The sequence below is a fragment of the Aedes albopictus genome, chromosome 2, assembly GCF_035046485.1.
Source record: "Aedes albopictus strain Foshan chromosome 2, AalbF5, whole genome shotgun sequence".
NCBI lineage: Eukaryota > Metazoa > Arthropoda > Insecta > Diptera > Culicidae > Aedes > Aedes albopictus.
This window is the reverse complement of record NC_085137.1, coordinates 254233656-254255091: the sequence shown is the minus strand read 5'-3', so window position 1 is coordinate 254255091 and position 21436 is coordinate 254233656. Positions and strand designations below refer to the sequence as shown.

The window sequence follows — 21436 nt, the reverse complement described above, 5'->3', positions numbered from 1 at the left end:
AAGATGACCATAAAATGCATACGAATAGTGTGTTGGGCCATTTAAAAAGATGGTGATATTTCGAGAATTTCTAGCCATAATTCATCAAGTTTTACATGAATTGATTCATATTGTTGTTATATACTTTGAAATACGCACAGTATCTAGCGTACACTAAAATTAGCCCAAAAAGTTTTTTTTTGGTGATTCTCCGAGCCCTGAATTACACGAAACGGTTATTCTTCAAGAGATTTGCATAGGCGATGATAATACAATGCATTTTATAATAAATCCTATGTTATGATTCTTGGAAACCCTCAAAACTAAATTTGTGTTTCTCTTATTATTCCAGGACGAGGACAACAAGCGCGGTGGAATCACCCTGCAGAGATACCAGGAACTGTACGCCCAGTTCATGGGTAACGAGAGCGACAAGTGCGCAGCCATCTACCTGTACGGCCCAATCCCAGAATAAGCCGTTTAAACCAACATTCGAAGATTCACCATTTCATCCCTAAGAACCACCAAAAAACCAACACACCCGAACTGTGCGCTTTTGCTTGACGAAGATTGAAATTCCATCAACAACAACAACTGTGCTTATTCGTCGGGCAAAGGCCGTAGAATAACAGCAACAACTACAACAACAACTAGATGAAGAATGATGCTAGAAGTGAGAAAGAGGAAAAGATCTAAATCAACTACTCGATCAAACAACATCCTGAGTCGAATACTAAAACATCCCAATCTGATTTGAATAAACAACAACAACATCAAAGCAGAAAACCAATGTTAATCGTATGAAAATTTTAATAAAAAAAAACTATCAAACTCTAGCGATCCCAACACGATTCAGATAACAGCCCGAATCACAAACACAAGAAAAGCGCCTCTTTCCGCGGACGGTAGTTCAACCGGTGATCCGTGAGAACCGCGCGGTCCCGCCTACCATTCTGTGGGACTATTTCACACGCGGCAAAAGCCACGTTCCACAAAACCATCCCAAGGATCACGGTTGCCATGATTCTGATTGGCAGAGAAAAAAAAACTGGAACGCCAACGCCCACTGCGATCGGGCGGTGGGCGCTGGTTGATTGACGGGTTCACTGGTGACCATCACCACCATCCAAGTGCACCACGTTGATCGGCTTTTTCCAAACAGCTTTAATTTTTTCGTTCGTAATTTTTGTTCTTTTGTTGTTTTGGAACAGCTGGAACAGCGGATTTGCTCGCGCAAATTCTTTCGGGCCAGTTCCTTGACAAAAAGGAAACCATTTTTTTTTTTCGTTTACATTTTTGTACATAAAAACCAAGTGAGAATCAATATCAACCGTTTAACTTTAATTGTGAAACGTTCAATTTGAGAATGATTTTTTTCTGGAAATATACTAACTATTAGCGTTAAACAACACTACATAATGTTAACGATTTTTTACTGAAACTACTTTTTTCTACTCTAATTATTATTGTTCATATATGTTACGGTTTTTAAAATGTTAGCTTTAATGTTTAAGAAATATTTCTCGCCTCCTTCTTTGAAAGTTTGAAAATCTGTTATAACATCAACAGCATGCACACCAACATCGTGCAAAATTGAGGTTATGTCATAATGTTCGTTTGTAATAATACCATCAAGATCAAGAAAATAACATCAAGCATATAACAAATTAAAGAAGGTTTGTTAGTTTATAACTATTTAAATACTAGTAATTAACTGCTAAGTGAATGAAAAGACAGAAAATGTTTAAAAAATAGCTAGGTTATGTATTTTTAATGTTACTCAGCGTAGGAATCTATCTTCGAAACAATAAGAAGAACCAACTGTTATCACTTATTTTACCGTACTATTGTAATTTTATGAAACTGTACTAGAACTTGCAGCAAAAGCAGTGATTATTTCCTGACAAATGAAAGCTACAACCAATGTGTAGACAACATCTTCGGTAATGTCAACTTTGCTACTCTTTTTGTCTAGAAATAACAACTAACTAGAGACAAGACGAAAACTAGTTTGACTAAAATAACATCACATTTTAACTATAGATAAACAATTATAGTTGCGAGGTAGTTTGTCCCATTAGTTATCCTTTAATTGCGTGTGTCGTAGTGATCCCTATTAAGAACAACAACAACAAAAACAACATCTTCAAATGGAAACAACAACAGCTGAAACCTTTTAAACTTTACAGAGAACTCATGATAAGATTTTAAATTTTAATTTTTGTTTGAATAATCACTGTTTTTTCTTCACCTGGAAACCTGATTTATCCCATAAATTAATGTAAAGAGAAACTTTGCTTAGTTGTATGATAAAAACTCGTCAGAATAATTAATAATAACTTAGAACCACGGGCAAATAACATGAATTATTTATTATCCTAGTGCATTTTTAAGGACGAAAAGTATACATTTTAGAAAACTCCACCACCTAAACAATAGTGTATATGCTTTATTCTTAAAAGTGTTCGGCCGCCCGTCCGACCCAACACCACCGCGGACCCGGCCAATGGTGCGAAAACAAACAAAAAAAGTCATAATAAATAATTTGTCTTATTTATACATTCGTATCAAACAACATCTTTTTATACACACCATCTAAAACAGGAAAAGAGAAAACCAAATTCGCTAAAAAATATTATCAACATTTGTTGTCCCGAACCATCACCGTTATTTTCATTTTTGCTCGAATCCTTTATAACGTTACACAAGCAAAAACGAAAACAAAAAAAAAACAACATCAAAACAACGATAAGTTAGCAAAAAAAGAAAAGATATTGGAGAAAATATGAAACAACCTAAAAACCGAAAAACGACTTATTTGTTTTATTTACTCCCACTGCTGTGTGGATTGATGTTTGTACAGACTGACTTGACAGGAGGATGGCGGAAATAATTTCTTTTACGTATTTGTTGTAAGTTTCAGTAAAAAAAATCGCTATATAGTACGATATTTAAGAATATTAGAACGACTAATTGAACTATCGAGCAGTAGCACTCAGAACCAAATCATTGCGATGATGATTAAAATCATCGCAGTAAGCTGTGATTCTACATATATCTCAATTGAAACTGATTAAAAATTGAGATATACTGCACCGGATGTGGTTTGCTTTTGTCCTCATCTGGATGCTAAGTTCGACAATTTTTATGGTGAACGACTTGATATTTGAGATGTACAAAACCAGCTCTCCCATTGTTTTTATCGGAGAAGTGGAAAGAAACTGAGAGAAACGGAGAAGTGGAAAGAAACTGGTTGGTTACACAGAGCCAAATATTTGTCCAAAAAGAAACTAATATGCTCTTGTTTGAATCGATCACATTTTTATTAGTGTCAAACAAAAATGTTGTGACTTGAAAATTCCATGTCAAGCATTAAGCCTCTCAGGAAAAATCAGAATATGGCGATTATCTGCCTCTGGTTTTTTATATAAGCGCGACAGTCACTAATCATAACAGCGTCACCAGATTTAAAAGTATATAATTCCATTATATAGTGGTTTCTGCTTTTAGTAGTGTTGCGTGTACGTACACGCTGCATTACACGAACACCACTTGAGTTACTGGTTGAAAATAGTAAACAAAGATCAGCTGTTCCCAGCAAAATCAAATGGGCATATTTTCAACCAGTAGATTTGCATTAGTGTTCGTGACCCCGCGCTGCGAAACCACTATGGGTTTTGACAGCAAAAACACTCATTCCACTGAGCCACTCTTGCCGTTCGTCACAAATCCATTCAAAAACATCTGTCACTTCGCGAAACCAACGTGCTTTTGTTTTTGGCGGGAACACTTTTCCTTTTGTTCTGCCTTGCGACTGTCATGCGGCGGTATGCCTTGCGAGCGTACGACCGCCGCAGGACTCTAATAAAAGATAAGCGCGACAATATGTAACCCTATGTACTTGAGGCCATAGAAATTAATAGCCTAGACACACAGGGTAATACTGTCAGTCTTGTGCATTATCACCATCATAACACAAAAAAGCCGCAACATCAACATTGCCCTTCTTCCTCCATCAACGCTACAGCCGACCGTCTCTATGTTGCTAACGAACACATTCGAGACGAGCGCATTGACACGGTGGCTGCCGCCGCAACGCTCTTTCTCTGCACAACTCCTGAGCAGCCGAACGCTTGTTTACCGTCGTTTCGACGCAAAGCTATGTCACTCACTGCTGGGTGACTCTCATCTGAAAGGGCGAGGATGAAGGTCAATTTGTTAAGTAGTATTGCATGGCTTAGCAAACACAAACATAGCACGCCCTATGAATAGAATGCAAGGCGTAGAACAAAAACTCGCTTCGGTGTTTCATCGTGTGGTTCGAAAACAAGAGACGATCGCTGCTGCTGGATATGGTTGACTTTGCATTGAACGAGGGTTGGCTTGAGTGGCTTTTGCGTGAATCGATTATGTTTTGATGGACTGCGTTTGTCGTATGAAGTGATGGTTAAAGCGAGTGTCGTTCGACATTAACCATCCTGAAACTGCACAACCCTGAATACTGTTATTTCAGATTTCATAAACAAACCCAAAATATGTGTCCACGTAAATTGTAGCAGACACCAAGAAGAGTTGAAGCACAAAGCAGAAAAAAGAAAGTAGTTATAGGAACACGAAACGAAACCCTAAAGGAAAACACTAAAAAGCAGAAACCACAACATAGTATTCCGCAAGGAAACAAGTGATTTCGGCTTTTTATAGTTAAGGCCTGTTGCGATTCAGTAATTTAGCTTTTTGTAATTCAGCCTGTTGCAATTCAGCCTTTTGCACCTTTTTGCATTTTCAAACTTTTATTTTTGAAATATCCTGACTTCGGTAAATGCTTCCTTGATAATTCCGTCTAGAAATACTGTAAATAAGCAAATTACAGATTTACGATGAAATCACCGAAGAAAATCGGTGAAATCGAAGAAACCAGGCAAATTTACAGGTAATCTTCGAAAATTTTAGCGACAAAATCGGTACCTTGAACACTATGAAAAGCGTTTGATTGGCACGCATTCAACTACACTCCCGTTCAAAAGTTTGGGGTCACCCCCTCAAAAACATGTCATTTTTTTAGGCCCATATCTCCGCCAATTTGCGTCCGATTTCAAAACCCTAGATTTCATTCAAAAGATAATAAGTCAAAGAAACTTTGAACGTGATTTAAAAGAAACTTTTTCAAAAAAATTTGTGTGTAAACTTAACCTAAAGTTGCCAAATTTTCTAAAAAATGAATATAAACTTACGGCAGTGTCGCTGGAAGTTGGGTCGACCAAATTTTAAGATGAGAGCGGTAATATGACCCATTTTCTATTAGCTTTCAACTGCTTTTTACAGAACTTAGCTAAAAAATCTAGAAAAAAAGTTATTAAGTAAATTAATCCTTGATGTCATCGACCAAAAGTTTAGGGTCACCCCTCAATATGATGTATCGGCCAAAAGTTTGGGGTCACTTTCGTAAAACATGGAACATGATTTAAAAGAAACTTTTTCAAAAAATTTTGTGTGTAAACTTAACCCAAAGTTGCCAAATTTTCTAAAAAATGAATATAAACTTACGGCGGTGTCGCTGGAAGTTGGGTCGACCAAATTTTAAGATGAGAGCGGTAATATGACCCATTTTCTATTAGCTTTCAACTGCTTTTTGCAGAACTTAGCTAAAAAATCTAGAAAAAAAAGTTATTAAGTAAATTAATCCTTGATGTCATCGACCAAAAGTTTGGGGTCACCCCTCAATATGATGTATCGGCCAAAAGTTTGGGGTCACTATCATAAAACATGGAAAAGTGATTTGGTGATATCTTCGTCATCTACAGTTCAATTTTAATTATTTTTGGCTTATTTCAAAGATAATTAACTAAATTTACGTTTGATGTCTTTAACTTAACGTATTTAACGATTTTTGTATATAAAAACGTTATGTAAAGTTAGCACATGTTACCACGCTTCAAAAAATGAGGCAACTTTACGTTAAATTTTAGTATGTAAATTTCAACAAATATGTGTGGTTCAATGTCTATGCAGTAAGTATCATTCATTTTGTTTCAAATAAGTCAAGAAGAATTAAAATTGAATGAAAGATGACAAAGATATCAACAAATCACTTTTCCATGTTTTATGATAGTGACCCCAAACTTTTGGCCGATACATCATATTGAGGGGTGACCCCAAACTTTTGGTCGATGACATCAAGGATTAATTTACTTAATAACTTTTTTTTCTAGATTTTTTAGCTAAGTTCTGCAAAAAGCAGTTGAAAGCTAATAGAAAATGGGTCATATTACCGCTCTCATCTTAAAATTTGGTCGACCCAACTTCCAGCGACACCGCCGTAAGTTTATATTCATTTTTTAGAAAATTTGGCAACTTTGGGTTAAGTTTACACACAAAATTTTTTGAAAAAGTTTCTTTTAAATCATGTTCAAAGTTTCTTTGACTTATTATCTTTTGAATGAAACCTAGGGTTTTGAAATCGGACGCAAATTGGCGGAGATATGGGTCTAAAAAAATGACATGTTTTTGAGGGGGTGACCCCAAACTTTTGAACGGGAGTGTATGAGCATCGGTTGTTTAGCAGACGATCAATATGCAAGGCGCTCTAAGGAGTGCACTGGAGTGATAGCTAGTCCGCTTTTTGATCAGAAAGTCGTTAGTTCAATCCTAAGTTTTATCTTGATGACCAAACCACTTTTATTTGTTTACACTATTTACCAATCATTCGGCATTTTTCCATCAGTATTTCAGCTGTTGAGATTACAGTAAACTACTTTTCAAAGGTCGTTTTGGTATGGTTATGGGGAAAAGTTCTTGTTATGTTAACTTTGGTTTGATTTCAGATGGATACGGAAGAGGTTGAAGGTAAGTTAAAGATAAGTAATAAAGTTAAAGATAAGTAATAAGTATTTTGTTTACATTACGCCCAATGTCTGATAGATCAAACTCTAAATGCTCCTATCTTGCTAGTTGCGCTCTTCTTCTTATTCTATCAACCGAATTTGTGAAAAACACCAACGTTTCAGGGTTGTTGTCCGGCATTCATGCATTGTAACATGTTCTACCCATTGTATCGACTTTGGCTGGCTTCCTTCTGGATACTGAGTTCGCTGAATACTTCCAAGTGTCTTCAAGTCTTCCTCGTATATGGTCCAAATCCAGGGCTCATGACCGTAGAAAATAAACGCAACTATTTCTGCCTGATTAGAATAAAATCAAAAATTGTATTATCGGATTCGTCGGAATGGCATTCTCACCCTTCAAGAACAAGCAATGTTTGTACTGCTCATTGTTGAGTCAATGTCAGAACACATTGTCTGGGTTCAATATGGGAAGCGTGTGTACTGGCCACATTTTTGTTACGCTGGTGTTGACCAATGGGTCAATAACGATTGGCGATTTTGATACTAACGTCGATCCCATTGAGAAGTAGTTAAAATAGAAGCAACTCACCAAGGCCTCCGTGAAGCAGATGGCGACGCGGAAGAAACCACTCGCTCGAAAGAAGGCGTGACAGGAAAAGCAGCTGTAGCAAGAATAGGAGATGCTTGAATTGGAACTATAGGTACAACGTGAGATGGAAGATCAGGATTTGGAGTACGAGCATAAGCTGTTAGACGCTCAACTGCTCCGTCCAGGAGTTGGTGTCTACTACCTATGAGGGCTTCGTGGTAAACGGGGTCTTCTTCTGTAGCTGTTATCCGCCTCCGTGGTGGCTGATCGAGCAGTTCACGCAGATGCTGGACCGCATGATGACCGTGCTAACAGGACGAAGGCCGGTGGTAATAGCGGGTGATTTTAATGCCTGGGCGTGGAATGGGGAAGCCGTTTCAAGAACCAGCGGGGTCAGATCCTGCTAGAGACACTGGGCAATGGGCATACTTGATGTCGACTTGGCTAATGTCGGTACCAAGAATACCTTTAGTCGAAACGGTGCGGAATCGATTATTGACGTGACTTTTTGTAGTCCTGACCTACTGGAGACGATAGCTACACTTACAACGATCACGGCGGTTCGCTACAGTATCGACTACAGCAACAGCAGGCAGCGGGTAGAGGAAAATTCTCAATTTTAGCGTGACGTACTTAATGGATGTTCCCTAAGGGAAGGGGGATTCACTACTGTGCAGTTGGCCAGCTATTGCCGATGCGCTCTTACTATCCATTAATTACGTAAGGGTTTATGGGGGAAGGGGGGTTTGAGAAATTTATCGCCATACATTTTTTTGGGATTTCATACCGTCAAGGCGCCATTCACCGTGGGGGCTCCATTCACCGTGTGCCTTCGAATATTTTTTTATTATTTCCATATTATGATTGAATGATATGACAATTTCCCTTCAATTTCACCAATACAACACTAATGTATTGTTACCATATCAAAACGCTCATTAGAAACATTTAAAAGTATCATTTTGACACTAAAGTGTGTTTACATAAAGCGGGTTTCTGCTCGTTCACTGCATTCATAGTGAAAAAACGAAAACTGCGCTAAGGTGATTTAAGCGATAAACTAAATGTAGTAACGTTTTTATTCCACCAAGAAGCAATTAAATTCACATATCAGGTATGTATTTTGCATTACCGAAGTAAGTTTAACAAGAAAGTACGATTACTCGTACTTTTTAATTGAAACAAATAGCCACGGTAAATAAGTACCCTAAAAATCAATGGTCTCCATTCACCGTGCCCCATATTGTCCCATATATCTAGAAGAAAATCGAAAATTTGAACATTCGTTTTTCTAATAAAATCTTGCAAGTTATTACTTGAAATGAATTTGAACGAAGAAAATTCCCTTGGCTGGGTTGTTTTGATCATTTTTAAACAAAGTAGAATAAATTTTTTCATACACGGTGAATGGGTCCCTACTACCACGGTGAATGGTGACCTACCACGGAATTAGGCGACCCTACTACCCTTTACTAATTGTACTATATCACCAAATTTTGTGAATTTTTTTCTACTTCTGTGGATATTGCTTTAATTTTAACCTATAATGAAGGCAATTAAAAGCGGCACCAGCAATGTTTATAAGACTGGTGTCAAATGACAGCCCTTATTTGCCCCGAATCCTCTTAGATCCACGGTGAATGGTGCCTTGACGGTACAAAAAACCTTACAAGGGGGAGAAGGGGGTGTCAGAAAATCGCTAAAAATCCCTTACGTAATTAATGGACAGCCCCTAAGCTGGAAAGTACTTACAGGCTGATGTGCCTGAGGGTTGCGAGCGCGTACCGTACTGTTTCACACGACGCGCTTTGCGTCATCACTGGTATGGTGCATATCGGACATGAAATGCTTAAAAATGCGAGGCACAAGAGACATACACAGGACTACCAACAGGGTTCCTGATTTCCACATTTCATCTTCTTCCACATTCGAAGACAGTCAGCAGCGAACGGTTCACACTGTTGCGGATGGCCCAAAAACGTGATCGAAATTGTTTTGACCATGAAAACATGATTTTTGATCTTTGGTGTCTTCGGCAAAGTTTTTCTATAAAATAAGCCCTAATTTATGGAAAAATCAGTTTTGTGATCAATCCCCCTAAAAGTGAGAAACGATTTCTATCTTTTTCATTTGTAAACCAAAAAAATATGTTTGTTCAGAGAAGTTGTAGACAATTTCACTAGAAACAACTTTGCCGAACATACAAAATTTCTATCTTTTGATTTGTATGTACATTTGAGGCGTTTTTTATGAAGCACCCCTAAAAATCAGTTTTTTGCTTATAACTTTTTCTATGAATTTTTCACGATTTATAAATGTTCTAGCAAATGTTTTGCCTTATTAAAACGCGTAACTTTTGCGAAGAAAGTATATATCTATCTCTCATATTTATCATGTTATTGGAAATTTCACTTTAAAAAATGCTTATGTTTGACATACCCATTTGTTAACTTTCGCACGTTTTCGCAGACCAGGATTTTCACATTTGAAAATATGGAACGAGTTTTATCTATTGCAAATATAGCCAATTTTAGCCTGATTTCGCCTGCATATTTAAATTTACATACTAGAAATGACTATCATTATAAATTGTGTTATTGTAAAATGATCAACATGTCAAAAAATGTACTCAGTGCTTTTCTTACATGATTTTCCCACATGAACACGCAAAAACGTTTTCACAGAATCACTTGAAGCTGCATCAGATGACTTTCCCATAAAATTTAAGTTTTTTTTTCAGATAAACAGTGGCTCTACGATACGATAGGTCTCTTCGTCAAAATAAACGATATTGTTGAATGATCTTGCTAATGCTCATAAAATTTTTCGAGTTCATGTACACTTTGCAGAAATATAAATTTTCAGAATGTTTATATAACAGTATCTAATGATTCGATTAAAATTGGGTTTCAATTTGTTTACTTGAAAATTATTACATATCTGTTATTATTAACGCATATCATTGATTAACGTCATCACTTATTTCATTGGTTTCAGTTACTATCTCGTCATATGTTTAGAGCAAAAGGTTGTTCGCATCCTACGTTTATGGTGTTCTAGTTTTTTTTTAGGAAATAGTCCAATATTCCTCATTATGGGATCAGATGTTTCAAGCAGACGATGTAGGAGATCTGTGTTAGTTTAGATTTTTGGAAACTTACGTCTATGATCCTCTCGGTAATTCCTGGTGTCTTTGTTGCGTGACTCTTGTGCTTCCTCGGACAGAAAAACATACATACAGTAACTGGAAGCAATACATTTAATGATGACAGTAATCAATGATATGTGTTAATATTAACAGATAAGTTTCATTTTTCAAGTAAACTAATTAAAAATCAATATTAATCGAAACATCAGTTGTTGTTATTTGAACTTTCTGCAAATTAACATTTTCGCAAAGTGTACATGAACACGAAAAATTTTATGAGCATTAGCAAGAGCATTTAAAAATATCGATTATTTTGTGGAAGAGACTTATCGTACTACTATGAGAGCCACTGTTTATCTGAAAAAAAAACTTAAATTTTATGGGAAAGTCATCTGATGCAGTTCCAAGTGATTCTGTGAAAACGTTTTTGCGTGTTCATGTGAGAAAATCATGTAAGAAAAGTACTAAGTACATTTTTTTGATATCTTGATCATTTTACAATAACACATTTTATAATGATAGTCATTTCTAGTATGTAAATTTAAATATGCAGGCGAAATCAGGATAAAACTGGCTATATTTGCAATAGATAAAACTCGTTCCATATTTTCAAATGTGAAAATCCTGGTCTGCGAAAACGTGCGAAAGTTAACAAATGGGTATGTCAAACATAAGCATTTTTTAAAGTGAAATTTCCAATAACATGATAAATATGAGAGATAGATATATACTTTCTTCGCAAAAGTTACGCGTTTTAATGAGGCAAAACATATGCTAGAACATTTGGAAATCGTGAAAAATTCATAGAAAAAGTTATAAGCAAAAAACTGATTTTTTGGAGTGCTTCATAAAAAACGCCTCAAATGTACATACAAATCAAAAGATAGAAATTTTGTATGTTCGGCAAAGTTGTTTCTAGTAAAATTGTCTACAACTTCTCTGAACAAACATATTTTTTTGGTTTACAAATAAAAAAGTTAGAAACCGTTTCTCACTTTTAGGGGGATTGATCACAAAACTGATATTTCCATAAATTAGGGCTTATTTTATAGAAAAACTTTGCCGAAGACACCAAAGATCAAAAATCATGTTTTCATGGTCAAAACAATTTCGATCACGTTTTTGGGCCATCCGCAACAGTGTGCGGTTGTCGCTTTAGTTTGTGTGTATGCTTGTCAGCGACGACAGCAAACTCCGGCGAACGGTGCGACGTCACACTTGCAAATTACTCATTCGTCCACATTCGCATTGCAAGCGATCGAGTGGTGATGCGATTCGTGAGTGATACGATTGATATTGTGCATACGAATTTTTGATGTTTTCGAATTATTTTCTTTGCTAATCTGGCATTTCCACAACAATACACTAAAAATGTATGCATTACATGCAGAAGTTCTCTTCTAGATATGATAATAGCCGCTTCGATCGCTCACCAGCATTCGTCACCATTCGCCATTCATTCATTCGCTTGCGATCCAAACTGCGACGAACGGCTACGAATATTCATGTCAAGCAGCCGGCGCATCGCTTCCCATTGGTGATGGGGTTGCGTGTTTGATCATGACAATCCGTTTGCTGCATCTTTCTCGATTCGCTTCAGCAAAGAGGAGTGAATATGAATGGAGTGAGGCGAATATACCGATCCTTGACTACCAGGATGCCATGGTCTAATTGCAGCGCGCGTTGGATAGTTCCACCAAAAGAAGGTGGACCCATAGGTTGATACCGAGGGTAGATAGTTGGATCAATAGGCGCCTTGGGGAAGTAACACTCCACCTGACACAGGTGCTATCAGGCCATGGCTGCTTCCGACAGTATCTACACCGTTTCGGGCATGCAGGTTCTCCCGAATGCCCTGTTTTTGCTAGTTGAGAGGAAACGGCGGAACACGTTTTATTCGTGTGCCTGCGTATTCGCACAATGCGTGACCGCATGCTTGCCATATGCAGGGAGAACTCAACTCCGGTCAATTTTGTGTAGGAATGAGTTTGGCTGGAATGCCTGGGAGCTACAGAGGAGATGGCGCGTGGACTCGGACAATGGCTAGATCAGATGCGGCACAAGAGGTGATCCAGGGGTTTGGAGTCGGCTTCGTAGGTCATACCAGTGCCCTGAGGTCGAAATCGACCCTAACAACGATTAAATGGCCGCGGAGAGGAAGTCCTGGTAGCGTTACTGTCGTGGCGTCGGTCTACTGGGTTGGATCCGAGCCCGTGGTTGGAAAAGGGTCTTCGGCAAGGGCCGAGGCAGGTGGAGACCCTACTGTCAGCAACCTGCTGGTGCAGCTGATAGGGCCTGAAAGGTAGTACCCTTGCCTTCAGCAGGTCAGATCTGGTTGCACGTAGGCATCAGTTCTAGGTGTTTTCAAAATAGTTGGGCGCGGGCGTGGGGTTGACCCACGGAAGACAAAGGGAGTGGTGAGGACCACTCGAACTTGCTAAGCGCCAGCAGCATGCTACCGCGATCGACTCTCCAAAGCAAGTAATCGATTTTCGTTGCTGCAGGCTACGCAGCTAACCTTGAGGATGCGATGTGCACTAGCCCTTCTTTGAAGCAATGTCTTCTTGGTGGTTCCTGAGAGACGAAGGGTTTGGCGACCATAGGAATGTGTTTAATGGGTCGAGGAGAGAGTAGTCCTGGTTTTTACTTTTGTTCGGGTGTCTGTTGAGCAGATTTTCCCCCTATGGTTTAGAAGGATAAAAAAAGACGCCAAACTTTTTGCAGGAGTTCGTGAAAAAGCGGGATGCAACTTAGATGGAGATGGACAGCAACGTCAATGCATTGAAGGATCTAGAGGTCACTACTCGTGGAGGTCGATCCAACTGATAATGCAGGCTATACATCTAAACCTGAACCATTGCGAAGCAGCACAACAGTTGCTGTGGCAGTCAGTCTCGAAGTCAAGTACAGGCATCGCCCTACTATCGGACCCATAGCAAATCCCTCCCGATAACGGGAACTGGGTGGCGGATAAGGCCAAGCTCTCTACAACCGGTCGTTTTCCGGTCCAGGAAATAAATTCCACCTCGCACGAGGGTTTCGCAATAGTGGAGATCAATTAGGTGTACTACTGTATCGGTCAAAGCCAAAGGTCATCGACTGTCATCGGGGATGGCTGACCTCCCGCTTCGATAAGCCGGCATTTGTGGAGCGATTGCTTATGGAAGGTAACACCTATGAATGTTTGTTGGGTATTTATTTGCTACAGATACGCGTTACTCAGCCTTTACTTTCAGCTGTAGCAAGATTTTAAAACAACGAACGAATTCCAACGCAACTACGTATACCTCAATCAGTAACCATCACTCTCTTTATTCATTCAAGAATACATGCTTAATTTGTCATACCGTTCCATGCCCTAATACCGTGTGCCTCCTAATACACTAAATTCTGTTTTTACGCGATTTTTTGTTCCGCGTAAAAAAAATCGTGTAAAAAAAGTTTTCAAAACTTTTTTTATCGGATCATCCTAAAATTTTGACAGGGTATCAAGGATGATAAGAGAGATCTCTGGTAGAAATTTGAGCCCCATCGGAAGTAAATTGCGACCAGGAGAGAAGAATCTTTCCAAAAACACATCGCGTAATTTCGAGAAAATCGTGTAAAAAAAATCGTGTAAAATAAAACCGCGTAAAAAAGATCGTGTAAAAAAAGAATTTAGTGTACCCTGTATTTAACAAAAAAAAAACAAATATTTTACTAAGTGTAGGGGTAGGCGGGGCAATATGGACACCCGGGGCAGAATGGACCCCCACAATATTTTGAAATATGCGAACTTTTTTGAACTTTTAATGAATGGAGAATATAGACCATTTGCCTAAAACCTAGTTTCAGGAAAGAAACATTCGAAATTAAAATTATACTTGATTTTACACGAAAAAGTTGCGCCCTCCGTTTTTTGTGCATGGAAATTATAATTTTCACACCATCTAAAATAAGATTTAGTGTTTAATTTATTGCAGGTCAATTAAAACCTGATATTTCTAGAACACATGCAAGTAGTTTTGCTGTATCTACATGCTTAACATGTTTATATTTTCTACTTTATTATATCAAAAATCAAGTTTGGAAATATCTTCTGCTGCCGGGGCAAAATGGACACTCACCTTTTTGAAAGAAGCGGCAAGGGAAAAATATAACCTAAATCACAAACCAACCAAATTCTTCGATTTCAGTATATTTTCGGTTAAATGTTCACTATAGTAGACATAGGGTGAAACAAATTGGTCAAAAAACGACAGCAGTGGAAAATAGTTGTTCTAGGCACAGCTGTACATGCCGACAAAAACGAAGCTTTATCCAAAACAGCCTGATTTTAAATTAACTGAACAAAAATGAACTACTTCGGCGTATTATTCACTCATAATAGTTGTTTTGTAATGAAATAACTTTATAGGTGTAAATAATGTACGAAATTCGTAAACGTCTCATGGTGTCCATATTGCCCCATGGGGGTGTCCATTCTGCCCCGTATGCTTGAAGACGGTCATGAAAAACTAACATTTTTCATAACATTTTTTGAAGTGGATAAATCACTTTTCTTCGTGAGCATTCTTATGCAGTAAATGCTAAATAGACTTTAAAAGGATACATGTATCAAAAAACTAAACTTTTTGACATCTTGCCAAGTAAAGTTGGCAAAAACCTTAGGGTGTCCATATTGCCCCGCCTATCCCTCTTATTTTTTTTTACTAAGTAACTAGCTCAAATGTTAGCATATAAAACTATCTTAAGTTAGGCATGATAAATTTGGCATATATTTAAAAACACAAACAATTAAAAATATTTACAGAATATGGATGCAGAGTACCAATGCACGGTACAGTCAGGTTTTTTTACGCGGTTTTCATTGACGCGGCCGCGAAAATGAAAACTCCATACAAAAAAAAATGCATCGTCTTATTTTTGCATGATTTGTCGAGAAATGGTGAGACTTTTTTACGCGGTTTGTTGAATTTTGAACTGAGTTTTTTTTACGCGGTACGTATCCCCCGCGTAAAAAAAAACCTAACTGTATTAGGGCATGGCTCATTTTGTGTTCCAAATACCGTGTTTCGACCAGAGTTGCGCAAAATCAGTGTAGTAGTCAGGTGACTACTGATATTGCACCATCGTCACTATCACTCCAGGCCGCTCAATATCAAAACGACAATGACAGGCAGCGACTTGATATTGACCCGCACTCTAGATCACAATCATTGCAATAGATGTGATATTTTAGTGGAGTTCGCAAAAACTCAAACTTTTTCATGACCAACATGCAAAACTTGTTATTTTGTACCACATATTAAAATATCGCCTTGGTAAATCTTCTGGATTTTTAAACGTATTTTAAAGATGGTCTATCAGTGATATCCATACACCATCACTGTCAGGCCAGTTCTGATGGAGCAAGGGAAGTGATGGTCAGCTATTTGCTTACCATTGACAGTGACAGAGTGCAACTCTGGTTTCGACTAAAACTGCAAATTGAAAATATTTTTGATACTTTTTACTTTACGAATCAATAATACAAACCTCCAGGCAACGTTTAGCACGCAGGTTCTTTTTATTATGCACTTAGTATGTTTAATACTGATGACTCAAAGGACCACCGATGCAAGTGGGCCGCATACACGGTATTAGAAACAATGCTATGTTTTATGATTTTGATTTTAACCATGGCTTAAACTTTTTAAATTCCACTTATCATACTTATTGGTAATACATATTAACGAGCCTGTATAAAATAAAGAGAAGAAACGTCAAAATTGGAACAGTCGATTTAATGTCATCCCCATAGTTCCAATCAAGCAGGAGACCTGTCAAAAAGACCAGGATTCGCCACTTAAGGGGAAAGGAAGCCGTGAGCCCGAGAATAATCTGTGATCAACCGCCGTTTTAAATTTATGGGATGAACCTGTTATGAAAATGAACTAGCTACCACTACACGCGCAATTTAGAAGAACGAGTGTTTCTTTTACCGGAAAAGTATTGATATCTGTTATTTCGGAAAAAAACTGCAAAATTAATATTTTATCGAAATCAAAATAGCAGACCCATTATAGTGTTTAGAACATAGTAAACAGTGAAATAAATAATATAAAATATATTGAGAGATCTTTCGTGCATCTACAAGAAAAAAATAAAAGAATTATGTTTATTCCAAAGTAATATTAGAACAATTCATGTTTTTGATGAGAAAAAAATTAACAATAGTAAAAATACTTAGTGCATCTACAAGAAAAAAATAAAAGAATTATGTTTATTCCAAAGTAATATAGAACAATTTATGTTTTTGATGAGAAAAAAAAGAACAATAGGAAGAATAATAATGAAATTCATATCCTAGATATGAAGAAAAAAAAGCAAGAATAATTATTGCGGATTTATTACGAAAACTGAAGAAAATAGTCGGGCATACAATTACAAAATGGTCGATACTCATATAATCATCATTTTGAAATCTGCCGCATTGCCAATATTCGATGAAATTACAGTTTCTATATACCTCCAATGAGTGCTGCATAGCAATAATTGTCAATGATCTTTTGATTTCTCTAGTCAGTCACACCGGTCAAACGGAAAAGAAAAACCACAGCCGCACTCTAGTCGTAGAAATGAACTCGATCCTTCCGAACGCAGCGTAGGACATGCATGTGTTGATGCGCTGTTGCAGGTGCGGGCGTTGCACCCAAGATTATTTGATTTTTTTATATGAAAGTATAAACTTTTGTATATGCCAAAAGATTCCTTATAAAATTTCCGATCTGATGGTGCAATTTAGAACACTGAAAAAATAAGTTCATAGCATACTTTTTGCTTTTCCAATTCGAGCGCAAACGATCCCCGCTGTAACAGCAGCATGCGGGTGTGAGGTGAGAATCGAAAAACCAGCCAGCCAACAACAAAAGCACAATGTGTTCATCTCATCGAACGGTACATTCATTTTCTGTTTCGTCGGACCGGGCGGGCGGGTATGGTACTTGCTAACACAACACGTGATGGTTAGTTGAAATGGGAGATTCTTTCAACAGTTTTTTTTTAATATGTCGGCAATAATAATATACGTTCTTTTATTGAAAGAACATCTTATTTATAAGAAAAATAATCAGTAAACGATTTTCTAGAAATGACATACCTTTTTGAATAATTTTCCATTATTATGAAGATATTGAATTTCTTATCATCTTTGGGCTTGCACCAGCACCGCACAAAGATTATTTTCTTTACAAAAGCCATTATTATTTAAAATAGCAAGATCATAAATGTAGAAAGTGATCTATGGGTGTAACTGAAAATTCGGACAAATCCAAATATTATCAATAAGAATCCCGAATCTTGAGAGATCAGAAAAATGATCTTCGTATTCATAAACGATGGAAGTTTTCTTGGGTGAAGCTGTACATTCTAGAAAAATCCAAGGATGGTCAGATAAAATCTCTAATCTTTAAAGATTAGTAAAATAATCTTTATACATATCATTGTAGAATCCCAGTTGTGGCGTTCTCACTTCCAAAATAACTCGCGCAAACACTGAACACGTCTGTATTACACAACTCTTTATTTCTGACTGCGTATGTTTTACAGGTCAACTGATACCTCCCTCAAATTCATATTTCTCTCTCTCTCGTCTATTTAGTAAAGCAGTACTCTCCCTCTCTATGCTCCCAACTCTACATCCTTCTCCTACTCTCTACAAAATAATCGAATCAATAGCAATAGTCAAAAAAAAAATAATCATGTATATCGTTTAGGCACTTTTTTTGTTCTTGTAGGACGGCTTTGTTCGGGTACTGCATCATTCTCTGAGTGGTTGACACGCTTCCGTGATGAACACGTTGTCTGCCGATCATCCTCCTTTCTCTCTGCTAGGTTCGGTGCAGACATAGGCGACGAAGTTTGAGGAAGCTCCACATCCTGGGGTTCATGGTTCAAGACGTCCTGCTCCGAGGTTTTATGGGAACCTGTGGAAGAATCAGAGGTGGTGGAAGGTAACGATGGAGATGGCCACTTTTTCAAGTGGGCAACCGGACGCCGGTATTTCACTCCGTCTTTGTTGACAACAACTGTATCAGTACCGGTTCTGGACCGTGAACTTCTCCATCTTGAAAGTCGATTCAAGCTTTCCGGACTCGTAGCTCTTCAGCATCACTATATCCCCGATGGAGATGTCCGATTCCTTAGCATGTCGGCGATGATCGGCATAAAGCTTACCCTGCATTTCCTTCATCGCGTCGTTTTCTCGTATGGTTTCGTCTCGTTGCCAATGGGGATCTGTCCGCAGGGAAGGCAACAGGTCTTTGACCGGACGCCCAGTTAGCAGTTCCAGGGGAGGTTTCTCGGTGACCGTGTGAGGGGTGGTATTGTACATATACACGTAGTCCTCCAAGCTCTTCCGCCAATCAGTTTTAAGAGCTTTGGAAATCCGTAGAGCCTTCAGAATGCCCTGGTTCTGGCGTTCAACCAGGCCATTCATTTGAGGCCAATATGGTATGGCTTTCACCAATTTGATGTTTTTACTGGCACAGAACTGAGAGAATTCTTCGCTTGAGAATGGTGGCCCATTGTCCGAGCGAATAGATTCAGGGAACGTGTGGTCTTTAAAAATCCTCATGAGCGCTTCAATCGTCCTCGTCGCAGTCGTGCTCTTCATTTCTATCACGTGAAGATACCGGCTGTAATAATCCACCACAACCAAGAAAGTAGCGAACTCTTTGGCGGACAGAAAGTCAATGGCTATCTCTTGCCAAGCCCTCTCCGGCATCATTTTACGACTCATTGGTTCAGGTGGATTGAGACCGCTAACTGCAGTACATCCAACACATTCTGTTACAGCACTGCAAACTTCCTTGTCCATACACGGCCACCACACGTATTGTCGCAAATTGCGGCGCATTGCTACGATTCCGGGGTGTCCTCGGTGCGCGATGTCCAATGCCCGCCGACGCAACTTCAACGGTAAGACGATTCTGTCCTCACGTACCACGATACCATCAATCAACCCTAATTCTTTGCTGAAAGCTTGGAATCGAAACAGATCCGATGGCCAATTCTGAGTTTTCATGGCTTCGACAACTCCGGTGAGGGTTGGATCACGTGCCGTCTCAGTGCGGATTTCTTCTAGAGTAATGGCATCCGGTGATTCTCCTACAGCACAGAGAAAGTGCTGAGATGACTCGTCAAATGGCGCATCTTCAGTAGTGCACAGACGAGATAGGACATCTGAAATGTTATTTGCTCCCTGGATATGCTTGATCTGAAAGTCATAAGGCTGGAGCCGCAAAGCCCAGCCCTGTGCTCGCGAACACGCTCGCCTGCCATCACGATACTTCCCCTCGAAAATATATTCGAGAGTTTTATGGTCCGTGAATACTGTGAAGCGGAGTCCAAACAAGTACAGATAGTACTTTTCCACAGCCCACACTACGGCTAATGCTTCACGCTGTGTCTGAGGATACAAACGTTCAGCATTCGTCAGACTTTTTGAGGCGAAGCTTATGATTCTGGGCCACTGCGCCTTGTCACGCTGGATAAGCACTGCCCCCAAGCCTACTGGAGAGCCATCCACGTAAAGCTCTGTCGTGTCCTTGGGATCGAAAAAACCTAATTGCCTCACTTTTGTTGTTAGCTCGTTGCGAAGATCGTCAAATGCTGCTTTCTGGTTTTCCCCAAAGGTTACGATTTCTCCACGAATGAATTTACGAAGCGGTTCCGTGCGGGTTGATAGATCTGGAATAAAGTGGCCCACAAAATTCACGAGCCCCAGAAAGCTCCGGACCTCCTCTTTCGTTTCCGGCAGGCGAAAGTTCCGAATTGCAGCAATCTTCTCCTCAGATGGGCGGATTCCGAGGGCATTTACTTTGAACCCCAGAATTTCCAGCTCTGTAACGCGAAATACGCATTTCTCGAGATTCAGCTTCGCATTGTTGCTCTCCAATACCGATAGTACTTTCTGCAGCCTCATGTCATGTTCATCCAGAGTTCTTCCGGCAACTACGACGTCATCTATATAAACCACGACTCCATCGATTCCCGCCAACATTTCCGTCATCACCCGTTGAAATATTTCGGGAGCGCAGTTTATCCCGAACATGAGCCGCTTGAAACGCATTAATCCTCGGTTTGACATGAATGTTGTGACGTTACGGGAATCAGGATGAAGTTCCAGATGATAATAGGCGGAGGTCATGTCTAGCCGTGAGAAAACCGTTGACCCCCGGAGTTCGTTCAAAACGGTATCAATCACCGGGATTGGATAGTGCTCCCTTTGAATCGCTTGATTCGGAAACCTCATGTTCACGCAGAGCCGTACGTCTCCTTTTCCTTTAGGAACGATCACTAATGGTGAAATCCAATCAGGTGGACCTCGAACCGGTTCAATAATGTCCTGTCGGAGCATCTCCTGAATCTTCTCATCAACCTTATCTTTCATAGGTTCTGGAATCCTGAGATATGCAACCTTTTTGGGTGGAATTGAAGGATCCACTGACAGCTTCACTTGCACATTGGGGAACTTCGGAAAAGGGTTTACAGTTTCCTCTACCTGATGGACATCTAGGCCGACTTTCAACACATTCAGCTCTTCAGCTGTTGTTTTGCTCAATAACGAACGGTTGGCCCCTTGTATGACGAAGAACTCCGCATAGGTAATCGGTTTCGAGGGATTGATGGAAATTTTGGACTCAAGAGTAGCTAGAACACGGAGGGGTTTCTCACTGGCATAAGACGAGAACTGACGATCCCCTTGAGCGTTTCGTTTAACAACATCAACATTGTTCCTCTGTAGTTCAGCCCAAACCTCCTCGGTAATTGTATTAATCGCTGCCCCAGAGTCAATGAGAAAATCGACGGGGAAACTGTTGACCAGACAAGCTATGATTCCATTGTTCCGAGGGG

The 21436-nt window shown here is 39.1% G+C and overlaps 1 protein-coding gene across 1 annotated transcript in view; it reads left to right on the top strand.

The window, feature by feature from the left end:
- Positions 1-2789, top strand: part of LOC109428219 (sarcoplasmic calcium-binding protein 1) — a 59076-nt gene extending 56287 nt beyond the window's left edge. Inside the window, exon 6 of the mRNA XM_029867293.2 lies at positions 332-2789. Coding sequence (XP_029723153.1) covers positions 332-454 — 123 coding nt within the window. The 3' untranslated portion in view covers positions 455-2789. The remainder of the gene's footprint in view (positions 1-331) is intronic.
- Positions 2790-21436: the final 18647 nt, after the last annotated feature.